Source organism: Hemiscyllium ocellatum, chromosome 3 (genome assembly GCF_020745735.1).
Source record: "Hemiscyllium ocellatum isolate sHemOce1 chromosome 3, sHemOce1.pat.X.cur, whole genome shotgun sequence".
In the NCBI taxonomy this organism is placed as follows: domain Eukaryota; kingdom Metazoa; phylum Chordata; class Chondrichthyes; order Orectolobiformes; family Hemiscylliidae; genus Hemiscyllium; species Hemiscyllium ocellatum.
This window is the reverse complement of record NC_083403.1, coordinates 58,595,948-58,612,548: the sequence shown is the minus strand read 5'-3', so window position 1 is coordinate 58,612,548 and position 16,601 is coordinate 58,595,948. Positions and strand designations below refer to the sequence as shown.

The 16,601-nt window shown below is 41.5% G+C and overlaps 1 protein-coding gene across 1 annotated transcript; it reads right to left on the bottom strand.

The window, feature by feature from the left end:
* Positions 1-1,081: 1,081 nt before the first annotated feature.
* Positions 1,082-10,393, bottom strand: ndufaf4 (NADH:ubiquinone oxidoreductase complex assembly factor 4). Its single transcript, XM_060820892.1, has 3 exons — positions 10,147-10,393; positions 3,901-3,995; positions 1,082-1,933 (listed from the first exon to the last, which is right to left on the bottom strand). Exons 1-3 carry the CDS (start codon positions 10,280-10,282, stop codon positions 1,634-1,636), a joined length of 531 nt encoding a protein of 176 aa, XP_060676875.1. The 5' UTR covers positions 10,283-10,393; the 3' UTR covers positions 1,082-1,633.
* Between the last annotated feature and the right edge of the window lie 6,208 nt (positions 10,394-16,601).

The window sequence follows — 16,601 nt, the reverse complement described above, 5'->3', positions numbered from 1 at the left end:
CTCATTGCATGCCCCTCTTTCCTAATCTTTCACTATTCAGATGATTAGATTCCCTCCAGTGTGGAAACAGGGCCTTCGGCTCAGCAAGTCCACACCGACCCTCTGAAGAGCAACCCACCCAGACCCATTCGCCTACATTCAATCCTGACTAATGCACCAAACACTATGGGCAATTTAGCATGGCCTATTCACCTAACCTGCACATCTTTGGACTGTGGGAGGAAACTGGAGCACCCAGAGGAAACCGGAGCACCCAGAGGAAACCCACGCAGACATGGAGAGAATGTGCAAACTCCACACAGATAATTGCCCGAGGTGGGAATTGAACCCAGGTCCCCGGCACTGTGAGGCAGCATTGCTAACCACTGAGCCACCCACAATAATCATCTGCCTTCCTGTATTTGCTACCAAAACAGGTAGCCTCTATTTATCCACATCATCCTTCATTTATCTAATCAGCCAACTTGTCCAAATGTCACTGAAGCAGTTCGGCATGCTTGCACACTTCACCTTCCAGCCCAACTGTGCATCATCTGCAAACTTGGAGAGGTTGGATAATATTCTCTCAATTAAGACATAATAAATAGCTGAGGTCCAAGCTCAGAATTAAAAGACCAGTTTATTCCTACTTTGTTTCCGGTCTGCTAACAGTTCACTATGCACATCAGTATATTAGCCCCATTCCAACGCAATTTCATTTTACACACTAATGTCTTATATGGGACCTTACCAAAAGTCTTCTGAAGGAAAGTCTTCAGGAAGATTTGTGTATCCTGGCCAAGTTATTTCTTGGACTGCACCTTGGGATCTTTGCATTTTAACCCAAGAGGACAAAGGCAATCTCAATTTATCATCTCAACTATACAGTAGCACCTGCAGCAATGCAGCACCTCTTTGGTATTGTTCTCAACTGGATTATCTACTCAAGTGGGGCTTGAAATCATAACCATTTGCCTGAAAGAATAGTGTCTTTCTGAGTGAGTCCAATTTTCTTACATCTTTCAATTGGAGGAAACAAATATTTTGAAACTTGAGTGCTACATAAATTGGAACACCTTAAGAATAAATAGAAAGGAGAATGTTATCACAATCACAATGAAATGTTATCTTTAATATTGTTAATCACAACTTGTACTTCCAATATTGCGTATGAAAAATTGAAACTGTCAGTGCATTCAAGGTTAAAGTACAATGAACATGCATAAAATCATATAAACGTATTCACTTCTTATATTAACAGGATCAAGATACAATACCAAGGATTAAATAAACACAATAATGTATAGCATGGAACCTTTATTGAAACCAGCTAGTGCAGTTGTCAGTTTAAAGTGTGTCTGACAGCTCAGTTTCAAAAAATTGACTAGAACCTGTAAAATGTAGTTATCTATATCAAGCTGGCCGGAGCAGCTGCACGTTTGCAGAATTATGCTTTCTTGCACAACATTTTAATCGGATAATTCATATCTAGAACATATTTTGTGGTTCTGAGTTCATCCACAGGTCTCAGTATAACTCTAAAACTTCTGAACAAAATATCTATGATGTTCCCATAACCTGAAAACATTGCAAATCTTAAATACAGTAAAGATATCTAACTTACTTATTATTAGTCTGAAAATGTGCATATTTACTAACTAGCAGTTAGAAGTTCCTTATTGATTTGTTTTGGAGGTAGAACTTTTATTTCAAATGGTTTGAAAAATTCCAGCAGTCCTTTAACATCTTTAAGTTCTAGACAGTAATCTTCAGCTATTTTGTCAGCTGTCCATAGGTCAGGCTTGAGTTTGTGGTTATTGAGGATGGTAAGAGCCTCCACTATACTCAATTTGCCTTTAGGAACCTTTGTAATGTTGAACAGCTCATAATCCAAGTTAGATTTGAGGAGTCTGTGCTCCTGCAGCTGCTTAGATGTTTCAGAAGTTGCACGTTTCTGGAAACAAAGCACAATAAAACAATAAAATGTCTGCAACAGCCTAAGACAATAGTAATTACCAGTGAGGAACATGCGCTCAAACATATATAAAATATTCAGCAGTTTCAATGTGTCACAAGAGCCTTCCATGAAACCAAAATAAATGAAATATCAATAAATTAATTATTTCTGATAAACAAGGAAGCCTCTTGCAGTAGTACAGTGGCTCTGTGGTTAGCACTGGTGCATCAAAGCACCAGGGACCCAGGTCCAGTTTCAGCGTCGATCATTGTTTATCTGGAGTTTGCTGTATATGTGTGGGTTTCTTCCGGGTTCACCAGTTTCCTCCCACAGTCCAAAGATGTGCAGGTTAGGTGGATTGGCCAAGCTAAAATGTCTCAATGTCCAGGGTGGATGTAGAAATGCAGGCTGATGGGGATACAGTAAGGGGCTGGGGCTTGGTCTGGGTCTGAGTGGGATGCTATCCAGAGGGTCGGTGTGGACACAGGCCGAATGGCCTGCTTCCTTCCACACTATGGGGATTTTGTGCAAGGAGGTAGATATGTAAGAATAGGGAATGTAGAAAGTCATCCATCACTGATGGGTTATTACACGTTTGGCACAGGGCGATTTTTACAGATCGTCACAAGAATACCTTCAAACCAATTTAAATGAAGTGTTTAATTTCATTTCACTTATTTTGCTACCATACATTGTTTAATTTAGTAAACTATACAATCAACGTACACAGGGCTGCTTCATTAAGATTTTCAGCACACATTACAGTATGATTATCCCTGAGCAATCATCTGTAATTTTCATGGGAGGGTCACTGCATTTGCAATGAATACTGGAGTTTCTCCCCATCTGCTGGCTGAGACAAATCTTCAGGTTCTCCAATGAATTCTGACCAATATCATTCCTGCAAATCATTTCAACCCTGCAGTCAAAAGATTTTCCTATATAAAGCAGCTAACTGCTTTAATATCTCCAAGTATTGAGTGCAAAGCAGCTCACTGCAACACAATCATGACAAGGACAGACAAGCTTAATATGGAATACTACAATCTGTTTCCAACCTTTTGTTACTTTTTTTTCTGGACTGTAAGGCATAGACTAATGGTGTGGCAGACAGATCTGTGCATTGCATGTTTCCAAGTTCCTTCATCACCTTCCTTCTAGTTACAGAAAATTGCCAGAGAAAGCTAAACACTGCACTCCCTTCTGGAAGCAGTGCAGCTACAGCTCAGCAGCTTTTAATTTAATTTCTCTGATATTGAACCAAGGAAGTGGGAGGCCAATGTGCTTCCAAATCTAATCGACAATGCTTAGTGGTACATGGAATATATAAAAGGTAGCGTTATTGTGAGAAGCTCTCTTTAATATTTTATTGATTTTGGAAACTATCTGTTCATCTCCCTATTCCAAATGACATTTTCATTTACATAAGACTTTGAATTCATTGTTAACATGCTGCAAAGTCAACAACAGCGGGAACTAAAATGGGTCGGTCAGACAATGCCAGCATCTGCTACTCATGCCCAGAAATCAAGTCAAAATGTCGTTTGGTGTTTAATGAAAAACAGTTAGCCCTTCAAATTTTGTCTGAAATTGTCAAAGCAGACTGGCAAAGAATTGCGCATGAGGTTTACAAAATTAGTGTCATTTGACACTTCTAATGATCAGGTCGAGTTACAACGAAGGAAACAAAAAGGAAAAAAGAAGAAATGACATACTGATGACCACAACTACAGAAATACAGAGCACAACATTTATAATAATTGATCATATTAGAAGAACCTTACACGGTCTAAAACAAAGACATCTGAAATGTACACATTGATTTTATTTATAATGTAAAGTCAGCACCTTGTGATAAAAAGGACTATGGTACAATGTATTTGCAAAAACAAGTAAAATTAAAAGTTTTATCCTCATTGTTGATATTTTTTTACAGCAAAATGCAACTTATTACAAACACTTACCTTTGCAGGAATTTCCTTTGAATCAACATAAATATCTTTGAGTAAAGACAGAAGTTCTTCATTCTTATTATGAACTTCATTTGTTTCAGGGTGATCTATAAAAGAACACCAGAATTTACTGACATCATCCTGAATCAAAAGACATGCCCTGACACCAACTTAGCCCCAGAAAAGACATGAAAGAACAGTTCACTTAACATCTGTTCTAGAATTTTTCACAGTCTCTAATTAAAGATGAAATTCTCCTTTATCAAGACAGGAAGAACACAGTTAGAAAGCAGCCAGCACTTGTTTCAACAGAGGTGATCATGGTTGACAAACTTACTAGAATGTTTGAAGACATACAGATGTCATTTGAGAGATAAATGCAGTGGATACAATGTGCATGGACTATTTTCAAGCATGAAATAGGGTACCAGATAGAAGAATAAAATTAAGAAATATAGAATTAGAGATAGGATATCATGACAAACTAAAAATTAATTAGAAAGAATCAAACAGCGATTTGTAGGTGAGGCTGCTGGCTGGCTGTGATCTCCCAATAGATTCTGAAGTATTTCTGTTCATTGTCAATTTTATAATTCATCGGATGACATCAATTCAGGTTCAGGCACTTTCATATGAAAGAACATTGCATGCCCAAGGAACTTTTATCTGGTGAGATAGAGAGATCCAGAAGACCAGTGAGATGATCAAAGTTCTGCTTCAAGGAAGCTTGTAAGTGTGACATGAAGGGTCAAACCATCTGAGTTTTTTTAAGTCAAAGACACCAGTTGGTGTCAGAAAGAAATGGTGACATCACCTGTCAGCCAGCTAGATGATCAGTGGGTAACTGAGGTGGCTTGGCAACAGACAGTGGTATTGAGGCAGAATCTCTCTCTCTCTCTCTCTCTCTCTCTCTCTCTCTCTCTCTCACACACACACACACACACGCACACACCCACACACTGATTGTTTTCTTCAGCCATCAACAAAGGATGATCATATGAAGAAACTCTATCCTCAACAGATTCGATTAGCTGCAGGTTCATCATTTTACTAAGATGGAAAGCTGCCAGCAACAGGCAGCTTTCGGCCTAGGTCAAATTGGTAGACAACACCAAAATGGATGATTTTGAAGATCAAAGACAGGTACAGAGGTGAGAGAATGATCAAATAAAGTGAATAGCCAAGGTTTTTTCTCCAGGGCAGAGGAGTCTAAAACTAGAGGGCAACGCATCTATGCTGATCAGGTATCCTAACCCAATCTAGTCCCATTTGCCAACTCTTGGCCAATATCCCTCTAAACCCTTCCTATTCATATACACATCCAGATGCCTTTTAAATGTTGCAATTGTACCAGCCTCCACCACTTCCTCTGGCAGCTCATTTAATTCGTGCACTACCCTCTGTGTGTAAAAGTTGCCCCATAGGTCTCTTTTATACCTTTCCCCTTTCACTCGAAAGCCATGTCCTCAAGTTCTAGGCTTTCCCACCCAAGGGAAAAGATCTTGTCTATGTATCCTATCCATTCCCCTCAATTTTATAAACCTCTACAAGATCACCCCTCAGCCTCTGACACTCCAGGGAAAAGAGCGCCAGCCTATTCAGTCTCTCCCTTTAGTTCAAATCCTCCAACCCTGGTAACATCCTTGCAAGTCTTTTCTGAACCCTTTCAGGTTTCACAACATCCTTCCAATAGGAAGGAGACCAGAACTGCATACAATACACCAGAAGTCTAACCAATGTCCTGTACAGCCGCAATATGACCTTCCAACTCCTATACTCAATGCTTTGACCAATAAAGGAAAGCATACCAAATGCCTTATTCACTACCCTAGCTACCTGCAGCTCTACTTTTGAGTAACTATAAACCTGCACTCCAAGGTCTCTTTGTTCAGCCACACTCACTAGGACCTTACCATTAAGGTGTACAAGGCCTACTCTGATTTGCTTTTCCAAATTGCATTACCTCACATTTATCTAAATTAAATTCCATCTGCTACTCCTCAGCCCATTGGCTCATCTGATCAAGATCCTATTGTAATCTGAGGTAATCTTCTTCACTGTCCACTACACCTCCAGTTTTGATGTCATCAGCAAACTTACTAACTGTACCTCTTATGCTCGGATCTAAATCATTTATGTAAATGATGAAAAGTAGAGGGCCCAGAACAAATCCTTGTGGCATTCCACTGGTCACAGGCCTTCAGTCTGAAAACTAACTCTCCACCACCACCCTCTGTCTTCTACCTTGAGCCAGTTCTGTATCCAAATGGCTAGTTCTCACTGTATTCCATGAGAGCTAACTTTGCTAACCAATCTCCCATGGGGAACCATCTCGAATGCCATACTGAATTCCATATACATCACATCTACCGCTCTGCCCTCATCAATCCTCTATTACTTCAAAAAACTCAATCAAGTTTGTGAGACATGATTTCCCATGCACAAAGCCATGTTGACTATCCCTAATCACTCCTTGCCTTTCCAAATACATGTACATCCTGTCCCTCAGGATTCCCTCCAACAACTTGCCCACCACCAACGTCAGGCTCACTGGTCTATAGTTCCCTGGCTTGTCCTTACCACCTTTCTTAAACAGTGGCACCATGTTTACCAATCTCCAGTCATCTAGCACCTCATCTGTGACTATCGATGATACAAATATCTCAACAAGAGGCCCAGCAATCACTTCTCTAGCTTCCCAGAGTTCTAGGGTACACCTGATCAGGTCCTGGGGATTTATCCATCTTTATGCGTTTCAAGACATCCAGCATTTCTTCCTTTGTAATATGGACATTTTTGAAGATGTCACCATCTACATTTTATATCTTCAATATCCTTTTCCACAGTAAATACTGATGCAAAATACTCATTTAGTATCTCCCCCATTTTCTGCAGCTCCACGCAAAGGCCGCCTTGCTGATCTTTGAGGGGCCCTGTTCTCTCCCAAGTTAACCCCTTTGTCCTTAATGTATTTGCAAAAACCCTTTGGATTCTCCTTAATTCTATTTGCCAAAGCTATCTCGTGTCCCATTTTTGCCCTCCTGATTTCCCTCAAGTATACTCCCACTGCTTTTATACCCTAAGGATTCGCTCAATCTATTTTGTCTATACCTGACATATGCTTTCTTCTTTTTCTTAACCAAACCCTTAATTTCTTTAGTCATCCAGCATTCCCTATACCTACCAGCCTTCCCTTTCACCCTAGCAGGAATATACTTGTTCTGGATTCTCGTTATCTCATTTCTGAAGGCTTCCCATTTTCCAGCTGTCCCTTTACCTGCGAACATCTGCCTCCAAGCAGCTTTGAATGTTCTTGCCTAATATCGTCAAAATGTGCCTTTCTCCAATTTATAACTTCAACTTTTAGATCTGCTCTATCCTTTTCCATCACTGTTTAAAATCTAATAGATTTATGGTCGTTGGCCCCAAAGTGCACCCCCACTGACACCTCAGTCACTGCCCTGCCTTATTTCCCAAGAGTTGGTCATGTTTTGTACCTTCTCTAGTAGGTACATTCACATGCTGAGTCAGAAAGGGTTCTTCTACGCACTTAACAAATTCCTCTCCATCTAAACCTTTAACACCATGGCAGTCCCAGTCACTGTTTGGAAAGTTAAAATTCCCCACCATAACCACCCTATTAGTCTTACAGATAGCTGAGATCACCTTACAAATTTGTTTCTCAATTTCCCTCTGACTAGTAGGAGATCTATAATACAATCCCAACAAGGTGATCATCCCTTTCTTATTTCTCAGTTCCACCAAATAACTCCCCTAGATGTATTTCCGGGAATATCCTCCCTTAGTACAGCTGTAATGCTATCCCTTATCAAAAACACCACTCCCCCTCCTCTGTTGCCTCCCTTTCTGTCCTTCCTGTAGCATTTGTATCCTGGAACATTAAGCTGCCAGTCCTGTCCATCCCTGAACCACGTTTCTGTAATTGCTATGATATTCCAATCCCATGTTCCTAACAATGCCTGAGTTCATCGGCCTTTTGCTTTGAAATAAGTGCAGTTTAAATTTATCAGTCCTACCTTGTTCTCTGCTTTGTTTCTGCCTGCCCTGACTGTTTGACACGCTTCTTTTCTCAATTGTACCAGTCTCAGGTTGACCTCTTTCCTCACTATCTCCCTGGGTCCCAGGCCCCCACCGTACTAGTTTAAACCCTACTGAGCAGCTCCAGCAAATCTCCCTGCTAGTATTTTAATTCCCTTTCAATTCAGGTGCTATCCATCCTTCTTGTACAGGTCACATCTACCCCAGAAGAGATTCCAATGATCCAAAACTGTGAATCCTTCTCCCATACACCAGCTCCTCAGCCATGTATTCACCTGTTTTATCCTCCTATTCCTACTGCCATTAGTTCGCAGCACCAGTAGTCATCCAGATATTAATACTCTTAAAGGATGTCCTTTTTAAATTCCTGCCTCTTTATATTCTTCCTTCAGAATCCCATCCTTTTCCCTTCCTATGTCTGTGGTTCCAATGTGTACCATGACCTCCTGCTGGTCCCTCTCCCCTTTGAGAACATTCTGCACCTTCTCTGAGACATCTTTGATCCTGGCACCAGGGAGGTAACACACCATTCTGATTTTTTGCGGCTGGCCACAGGAACATCTGTCTGTGCCTTGGACGAGAGAGTCCCGTAACACTATTGATCTCTTGGAACCCAACGTAACCCTCATTGCATTAAAGCCAGTCTCGATTCCAGAAAATTGACTGCTCATGCTACATTCCTCTGAGAATCCATCACCCCCTACATTTTCCAAAACAGCATACTTATTTGAAATGGGCATAGCTACAGAAGACTCCTGTACTATCTGCCTACCTCTCTTACCTTTCCTGGAGTTAACCCATTTCTGTAACTGTATCTACAACTTCTCTCTCTTCCTTTAACTGCCATTCATCACACCCCCTTGCTCTTGTAAATTCCTCATTGCCTCTGTCTCTCCAACCGATCCATTCGATCTGACAGGATTCAGAACTAATGGCATTTATTACAGATATAATCCTCAGTAACACGTAAACTCTCCCTAAACTCCCACATCCGACAAGAAGAGCATATCACTCTACTAAGGGCCATTTTTGCTTCTTTCAAACTACAGACTGCTGGAAAAGCACAAGGTGCAGGAACGAAGAGCTTATGCTTAAAATGTCAATTCTCCTGGTCCTCGGATGCTGCCTGACTGCCTGTGCTTTTCCTGCACCGCACTCTTTGACTCTGATCTCCAGGATCTGCAGTCCTCACTTTCGCCTGGACAGTCAAGGGGTCACAGACAAAATACAACATTAAAACCAGTTTCAGTAATACTCTAAGGTACACCGTAATACCGGTAATACTCTAAGATGAACTTTCCAAAATGGGGGTTGGGATTCCACATTGTTGCTCCAGGTCTAATAGCCTCCTCTTCTCACAGGCTGCTAACGGTTTCCTGGTTGTTGGAGAATATCACAAAAAATTCAAGCCTGAACGTGAGGCAAAGAACAGAGGCCTGAACAGCAGAGAAAAACATTGCAGATATTCTCAATGCATAATTAAGGAGCTATAGTCCATGAAGGCTGAAGGGCATTTCTATCAAGGGAGGCAATCAGTTTGTACAGTTTGAGTGTAACCACTCCACAAACGTAGGAGGAGATGAAGAGTTAGGCGTCAATGAAATAGTACAGCTCATTGGTAGAGGTCTATTGCTGCACCACACTGTAGTCATTCAGTCAACCAAGCTGAGCCACAATCCCAGCTCGCCCATTCCCACCCCACTGAGATTGTGTACCTTGAAACACACATTATATTGTATTATCAGGTGCAATTTTTATTTCATTTTCAGCAAGATATTTATTTCTAGGAGTAGGTATGGACGGGAAAACATACATTTACGTTGCTCGATCTGTACAGAACGGAGGGGAGAAAGAGTTCATTAAATAGTATGAGGGTTGCACTTCAATAAAAATAAATCACCGTGACAAGCTTAGTCTCGTCGTTCAGCTAAATAAGTTTCAAAAGACAATTAAAGCGAAATTAGGCTGCGGTTGGTTAGTTACACAACCTCAAGATCACCTTGACCTCCCACTTCAGACAAACGGATTAGATTTGCAAATATACCTCAAAGTTTGAAAACTCCGGCAAAGACAAACAAATCAAACTCTTGTGGGGGTGGAGGGGAAGAGTAAGAAATAGATGGGTGCTCATGCCTAAGCCGCACACTCAATCTTGGCTAGCTGACGCATTGCCCTGTTAAGAGGAAATGGGGCACTCACTGCTGAGTTGTTGCTCGATCAGTGCCATGCTACTCGGGTGCCTGGGAGCGCTGCTCGGCTTCTGCTTGCCGATCTCCACGTGCGCCCTGTTCTCCAGGTTAAAGTTCCGCATCGCACGTGCCAAACGCGCCCCCATTGTTACATCCTCCACAAGCTCCGGGTAACGTTCCGAAGAATCCCCCGATTTCCTGGGCCAACGTTCCGAAGGGCTTCCCCGTTTCCCAGGCAGTCCGCGCGACGCCAACAATGCTTTATCCCCACCCACCCGGGCCGTCCAAAAGAAGTTACTTTCCGCTTGCAACATACCAGCAACAGCTACAGGTACCGCCACCTGCCGGCCAACGCGACCTATTCAGGGGAGGGAGTGTTTCAAATGATAAGACTTAAAATATTTGCTTGAAATTTTGTCCAGTTTTTCCGTGACTTCCCATTCGGGGTAATTCGCGTTTAAATTGTAAAGTAGAAAACATCACAAGGCTGTAGTACACACAGATGATTATGCGCTGAAGTTCTAATTGGCAGCTCTTGGCAGATTTTGAGGGCTGGTACCTCTACAGTTTAACATGAGTTTGTAACTTTTTAGCTCTTCTGTACGTAATAAAAATGAAAGGAATGAATTGATTTTCCTTTTATCATAATTTTTCTTACGCAAAAATATTTGAAACATGACGGTCAATATTTAATATTTTTGAATGTAAAAGGTGAATTTGCTTGCAATTATAAATTCAAATTAAACAACTTTTTTAAAACAAAAATCTTGTCATACTTGCCTCCCCACGCACACTGTAGCTCCATAGCATCATACAAAAAGACAGTCAGATTCTTCATGAATGCTGACAATACCCAGCACTATCTCAGGTACAACATTAATAATCCCTCACCTTTCTCTAAATTCAGTTATTTTCCTATTTGCTCTTGTAATGTCAGCATAGTTGTCAGTCAGCATTTAATGCCCATCATCAATTGCCCTCCAGCAGGTGATGGTGAGTCACATCCATGAACTACTTTGTGACTCAATCCGCAGTGCTGTTAAGAACAGAGTTCCACAATTTTGATCCAATTAAATGAACAAATGTCAATATAATTACCAGTCGGGATGAGTGTGACTTGGAGGAGAACTTGCAATTGTAGTGTTCCCATGTGTTTGTTGCCCTGGTTGTTCCAAGTGGTGGAGGTCCCAGATTTGGAAGGTGTTGTAGGTGGGTTACTGCAGTGCATCATGAAGATGGTACACACTGTGTGTCATTGGTGGAGGGAGTGAATGTTGAAGATGTTATATGAAGTGCCAGTCAAGTTGGCTGTTTTTGTTCTGGATGGTGTCAAGATTCGTGAGTGTTGCTTGACTTATAATCATCCAGGCAAATGGAGAATATTCCATCATGCCCATAACTTGTATTTGGTGGACAGACATTGAAGGTGAGTTACTCACTACAGAAGTCTTGGCCTCTGACCATCTCTTGTAGCCACAGAGTTTTTTCTGGCTGGTCCAGTTAAGATTTTGGTTAATGCTAAGCCCCAGGTTGTTGGTGGGAATGGATTTAGTGAAAGTTATGCTTATGATTGTCACAAAGAAGCCTTGGAGTAGCCATGTCTTGCTGCAGTTATACAGGGCCTAGGTGAGGCCACACTTTGAATACTGGTCTCCTAGTCTGACAAAGGACATTCTTGCTATTGAGGAAGTCCAGTGAATGTTCACCAGACTGATACCCAGGACAGCAGGACTTACATGTGAAGAAAGACTGGATCAACTGGGCTTGTACTAACTGGAATTTAGAAGAATGGGGGGGTGTTGGGATCTCATAGAAACATGGAAACTCCTGATAGAACTGGACAAGCTAGATGTGGGAAGAATGTTCCCAATGTAGGAGAAATCCAGAACTAGGGGTCACAGTTTAAGAATAAGTGGTACGTATTCAGGACTGAGATGAGGAAGAATTTCTTCACTCAGAGTTATGAGCCTGTGGAATTCTCTTCCACTGAAAGCTGTTGAGGTCAGTTTGTTTGATATATTCAAGAGTCGATGTGGCCCTTATGGCTAATGGGATCAAGGGGTATGGAATGAAAGCAGGAGTGGGATACCGTGATTGCATTATCAGCTGTGATTGAAGGACCAAATGGCCTACTCTTGCATCTACTTTCTATATGTTTATATGTCATTTGTGGCCTGGGACTTATGGTATCTAATTCACTAATGTTCTTTAGGGAGGGAAACAGCCATCCTTACTTGGTCTGGCCTACATATGACTCCAGACCCATAGCAATACAATTGACTTTTAAGTGCATTCTGGGCAATTAGAGTTGTGCAAAAATTCTGCCCTAGCCAGTGATACTCACATTCTGTGAATGAATTGAAGTGGTAAATGTAAGTACAATTACAATATTTAAGAGGCATTTGGATAGATTCATGAATATGAAAGGTTTAGAAAGCCAAGTGCAGGCAAATAGTTAGCTCAGTTGGCTGGATTACCCTTTTATGATGCAGAATGGTTCCACCCACACAGGTTCAATTTCTATATCAGCTGAGGTTACCATAAAGTCTCACCTGACCTGAGGCATGGTAACCCACAGTTTAGACCCCGACCAGTCATCTGTCTCTCTAATAGCACGGATATAGTCTGGTAAAATCATGGCAATTTTTTAACGTATAGAACCCTCTGAATTATAAGTATTTATTTGGTCATGCTGTGGACTTAACCTAGAAGCAGAAACACTATCACTATGCCACATGAGACATAACCCCTCATTGTATGCTTGCCATTACATGCTAATAGAAAATATCATACTTATTCCAACTTGAATTGAGGCAGTTTAAGATTGCAGAACGCTCAATGAGGAACATTGAAATTATAGCATTTTCTGAAATGTCTAACTTGAAATGTTTGCAATGTAACTTATGAATAAAGTATATTTTTGCACAAAAAACTGCAGAGAATTATTTGGCCAAGTGATCACCTGGTAATGTTATTGCATATGGGATCTCACTAAGCAACTGGTTTTGTGAGTATATGCTATTGTCCAGGGAGTTAAAAAAAGGGTTTCCACCTAAAGTGAAAATTGTATCCATTATTTGTATCATGTTTTTAATACCAAAGTATCTGGGAAGGAACTTAGGGAATCCCTATCAAAGAGTTCAAAATTCTGTTGGAATGGAATTTTAGAAAGACTCGAACAACATGGTGAGAAGTATGACAGATAAGTGGAAGACATTCAGTGTGGTCTACCCTGCTGTCAGGAGCAACTCACTGCATCTTTATCTAAGATCAAAGCACAGAAGTGAGATTCTCACCTGCAAGTGGTGAATTGCCTCTTAAGGGGGAATTATTGTATATTAACAACCTTATTAACAGCACATCTCACCTCATTAATATGTAATGAGCTCATTGCTAGAGTCTTTGTGAGGGTTTAAACTGGATTGGCAGAGGGGTGGGAAACTGAGCTGCGGATCAGATGATGGAGTAGGTAGTGAACAGCCACATACAGCATGCAGGGTCTCTGAGGAGGACAGGGCAAGGCAAGGGTGCAGTCAGCGTGATGGGTTAAAGTGTTTCTATTTTAATGCAAGAGGTATCAGGAATAGGAGTGACTAACTCAAAGAATAGATCAGTACTTGGAACTATGTTGTTGTGGCCATTACAGAGACTTGGGTATTACAGGGGCAGGAATGGTTGTTGGATGTTTCAGGGTTTTGATGTTTCGAAAGGAATAAGGTGGGGGGGGGAAGATAAAAGAGGTGAAGGAGTGGCATTGCTATTCATGGTGAGTATCACAGCTGCAGAAAGGGAGGTTGATAAGGAGGGTTTGTCTCTAGAGGCAGTATGGGTGGAAGTCAAAAACAGGAAAGCTGTAGTCACTTTTCATGGGAGTTTTCTACAAACTCCCTAATAGTAACAGAGACATGGAGGGACAGATTGTGAGGCAAATTTTGGAAAGTTGCAGAATTATAAGGGTTGTTGTCATGGATACTTTAAACTTCCTAATATTGATTGGAACCTCTTAGTTCAATTAGTTTAGATGGAGCAGTTTTTGTCAGGTGTGTCCAGGAAGGGTTCCAGACTCCATATTGATAGGCAGACTAGAGGGGATGCAATATTGGATTTTGTGCTTGATAATGAACCATGCCAGGTGTCAGATCTCTTGGTGGGAGAGCATTTCAATAATAGTGATCACAAATCCCTGACCTTTTACCATATTTGTGGAGAGGGATAGGAGCAGACAGTATAGGAAGGTATTTAATTGGGGGAGGGGGGAATTACAGTGCTATTAGGCAGGAACTGGGACACCTAAATTGGGAACAGATTTTCTCAGGGAAATGCACAACAAAAATGTGGCGGTTGTTTAGGAAGCACTTGCTGATTAATGTTGGACAGTTTTGTCCCACTGAGGCATGGAAAGGATGGAAGGTTGAAAGAACCTTGGGTGACAAGGCATGTGGAACATCTAGTCAAGAGGACGAAGGAAGCTTACTTAAGTTTCAGGAGACAAGGATCATACAGGACTTTAGAGGGTTACGAGGTAGCTAGGAAGGAACTGAAGAATCCATTTAGGAGAGCTAGAATGGGAGCATTAAAAACTTTAGCAGGTAGGATTGAGGAAACCCCCAAGAGATTCTATGCTTATATGAGGGACAAAAGGATGGCCAGAGTGAGGGTAGGGCCAGTCAGGGAGAATGGAAGTAACTTGCGCCTGGAGAAGGAGGAGATGGGGAGTCCTAATGAATACTTTGCTTTAGTATTCACTACTGAGAGGGACCTTGACATTTGAGGACAGCATGAAACAGGCTGATATGCTAGAACAGGTTGATGTTTGGAAGGAGGATGTGCCTAAATTTTGAGAAACAAAGATGGATAAATCTCCTGGGCCAGATGGGATGAAAGTAGAGCAGTAGGTGTGGTGTACATGGATTTCAGCAAGGCATTTGATCAGATGGTAGACTCATGCAGAAAGTAAGAGGCATGGGATACAGGGAAATCTGTCTGTCTGGATACAGAGTTGGCTGGCCCATAGAAGACTGAGGATGGTGATGGATGTAAAGTATTGTGCCTGGAGTTCAGTGACCAGTGGTGTTCTGCAGGGATTGGTTCTAGGACCTCTGCTGTTTGTGATTTTTATAAATGATTTGGATGAGGAAGTGGAAGGGTGAATTAGAAGTTTGCCGATGACTCAAAGGTTGGGGGAGTTGTTGATGGTGTAGAGGGTTGTTGTAGGTTGCAACAGGACATTGACAGAATGCAGAGCCGGGCTTATAAGTGCCTGGATGGAGTTCAACCTGGAAAAGTGTAATGTCGTTCACTTTGGTAGGTTGAATCTGAATGCAGAATACAGGGTTAAAGGCCGGAACCTTGGCAGTGTGGACGAACAGAAGGATCTTGGAGTTCATGTGCGTAGATCCCTCAATGTTGCTGCCCAAGTTGATGGGGTTATTAAGAAGGCATATGCTGTGTTGGCTTTCATGTGCAGGGGATTGATTTCAAGAGCCATGCGGTTAGGTTGCAGCTCTCTAGAGCCCTGATTAAATCATACTTGGAATATTGTGTTCAGTTCTGGTCACCTCATTACAGGAAAGATGTGGAAACTTTAGAGACGGTGCAGAGGAGATTTTCCAGGATGCTGCCTGGACTGGAGGGCATGTCTTATGAAGGTTGAGGGAGCTAGGACTTTTCTCATTGAAGCGAAAAGGGATGAGAGGTGACTGATAGAGGTGTACAAGATTTTGAAAGGCATAGATAGTGAATAGTCAGAGACTCTTTTTCCATGGGAAATGTTTCTCACGATTTTAAAGTAATTGGAAGTTTTAGTGGAGATGTCAGAGGTAGATTCTTTACACAGAGTGGTGAGTGTATGGAATACACTGCCAGCAGTGGTAGTAGAGTTTGATACATTAGGGACATTTAAGTGACTCTTGGATAGGTGCATTGAAGACAGCACAATGAAGGGTATATAGTTCAGTCTGATCTTACAGTAGGATAAATGCCAGCACAACATCGAGGGCCAAAGGGCCTCTACTATGCTGTACTGTTCTATGTTCTATATAACCTCCCATCCCACCGCTGGCTGAGAGAAAAATAGATGGTGAGAATTCTTGACATGGAAATTAGAGTGGGTACTGGAAAACTTCAGCTCCGTCCTGGGTGTAAAGAGCTTCCTTGTTGGTCACCATGCAACAGTATTCATTGAACTATTATAGGAATTTCGCTTATGCATCCTTTGTCTATGGATGTTAGCATGTGATAATATTGAAGCAATTAGGAATTCATAGCCCCTCATCAAGCCACTTGTCGGGTACTTAGAAACTGCAGACCAGAATTACAGAGAGCAGTGACACCTAACATTGAAAATATTGCTACAAGGATACTTTGTACACAGAGACAGGCATCCAGTTCTTGAATTAGACCAGATTACATTTTAGGGCTATTTTCATTCTCTCTTATTGCTTGCTTAATTAGCGCTGACCTGCA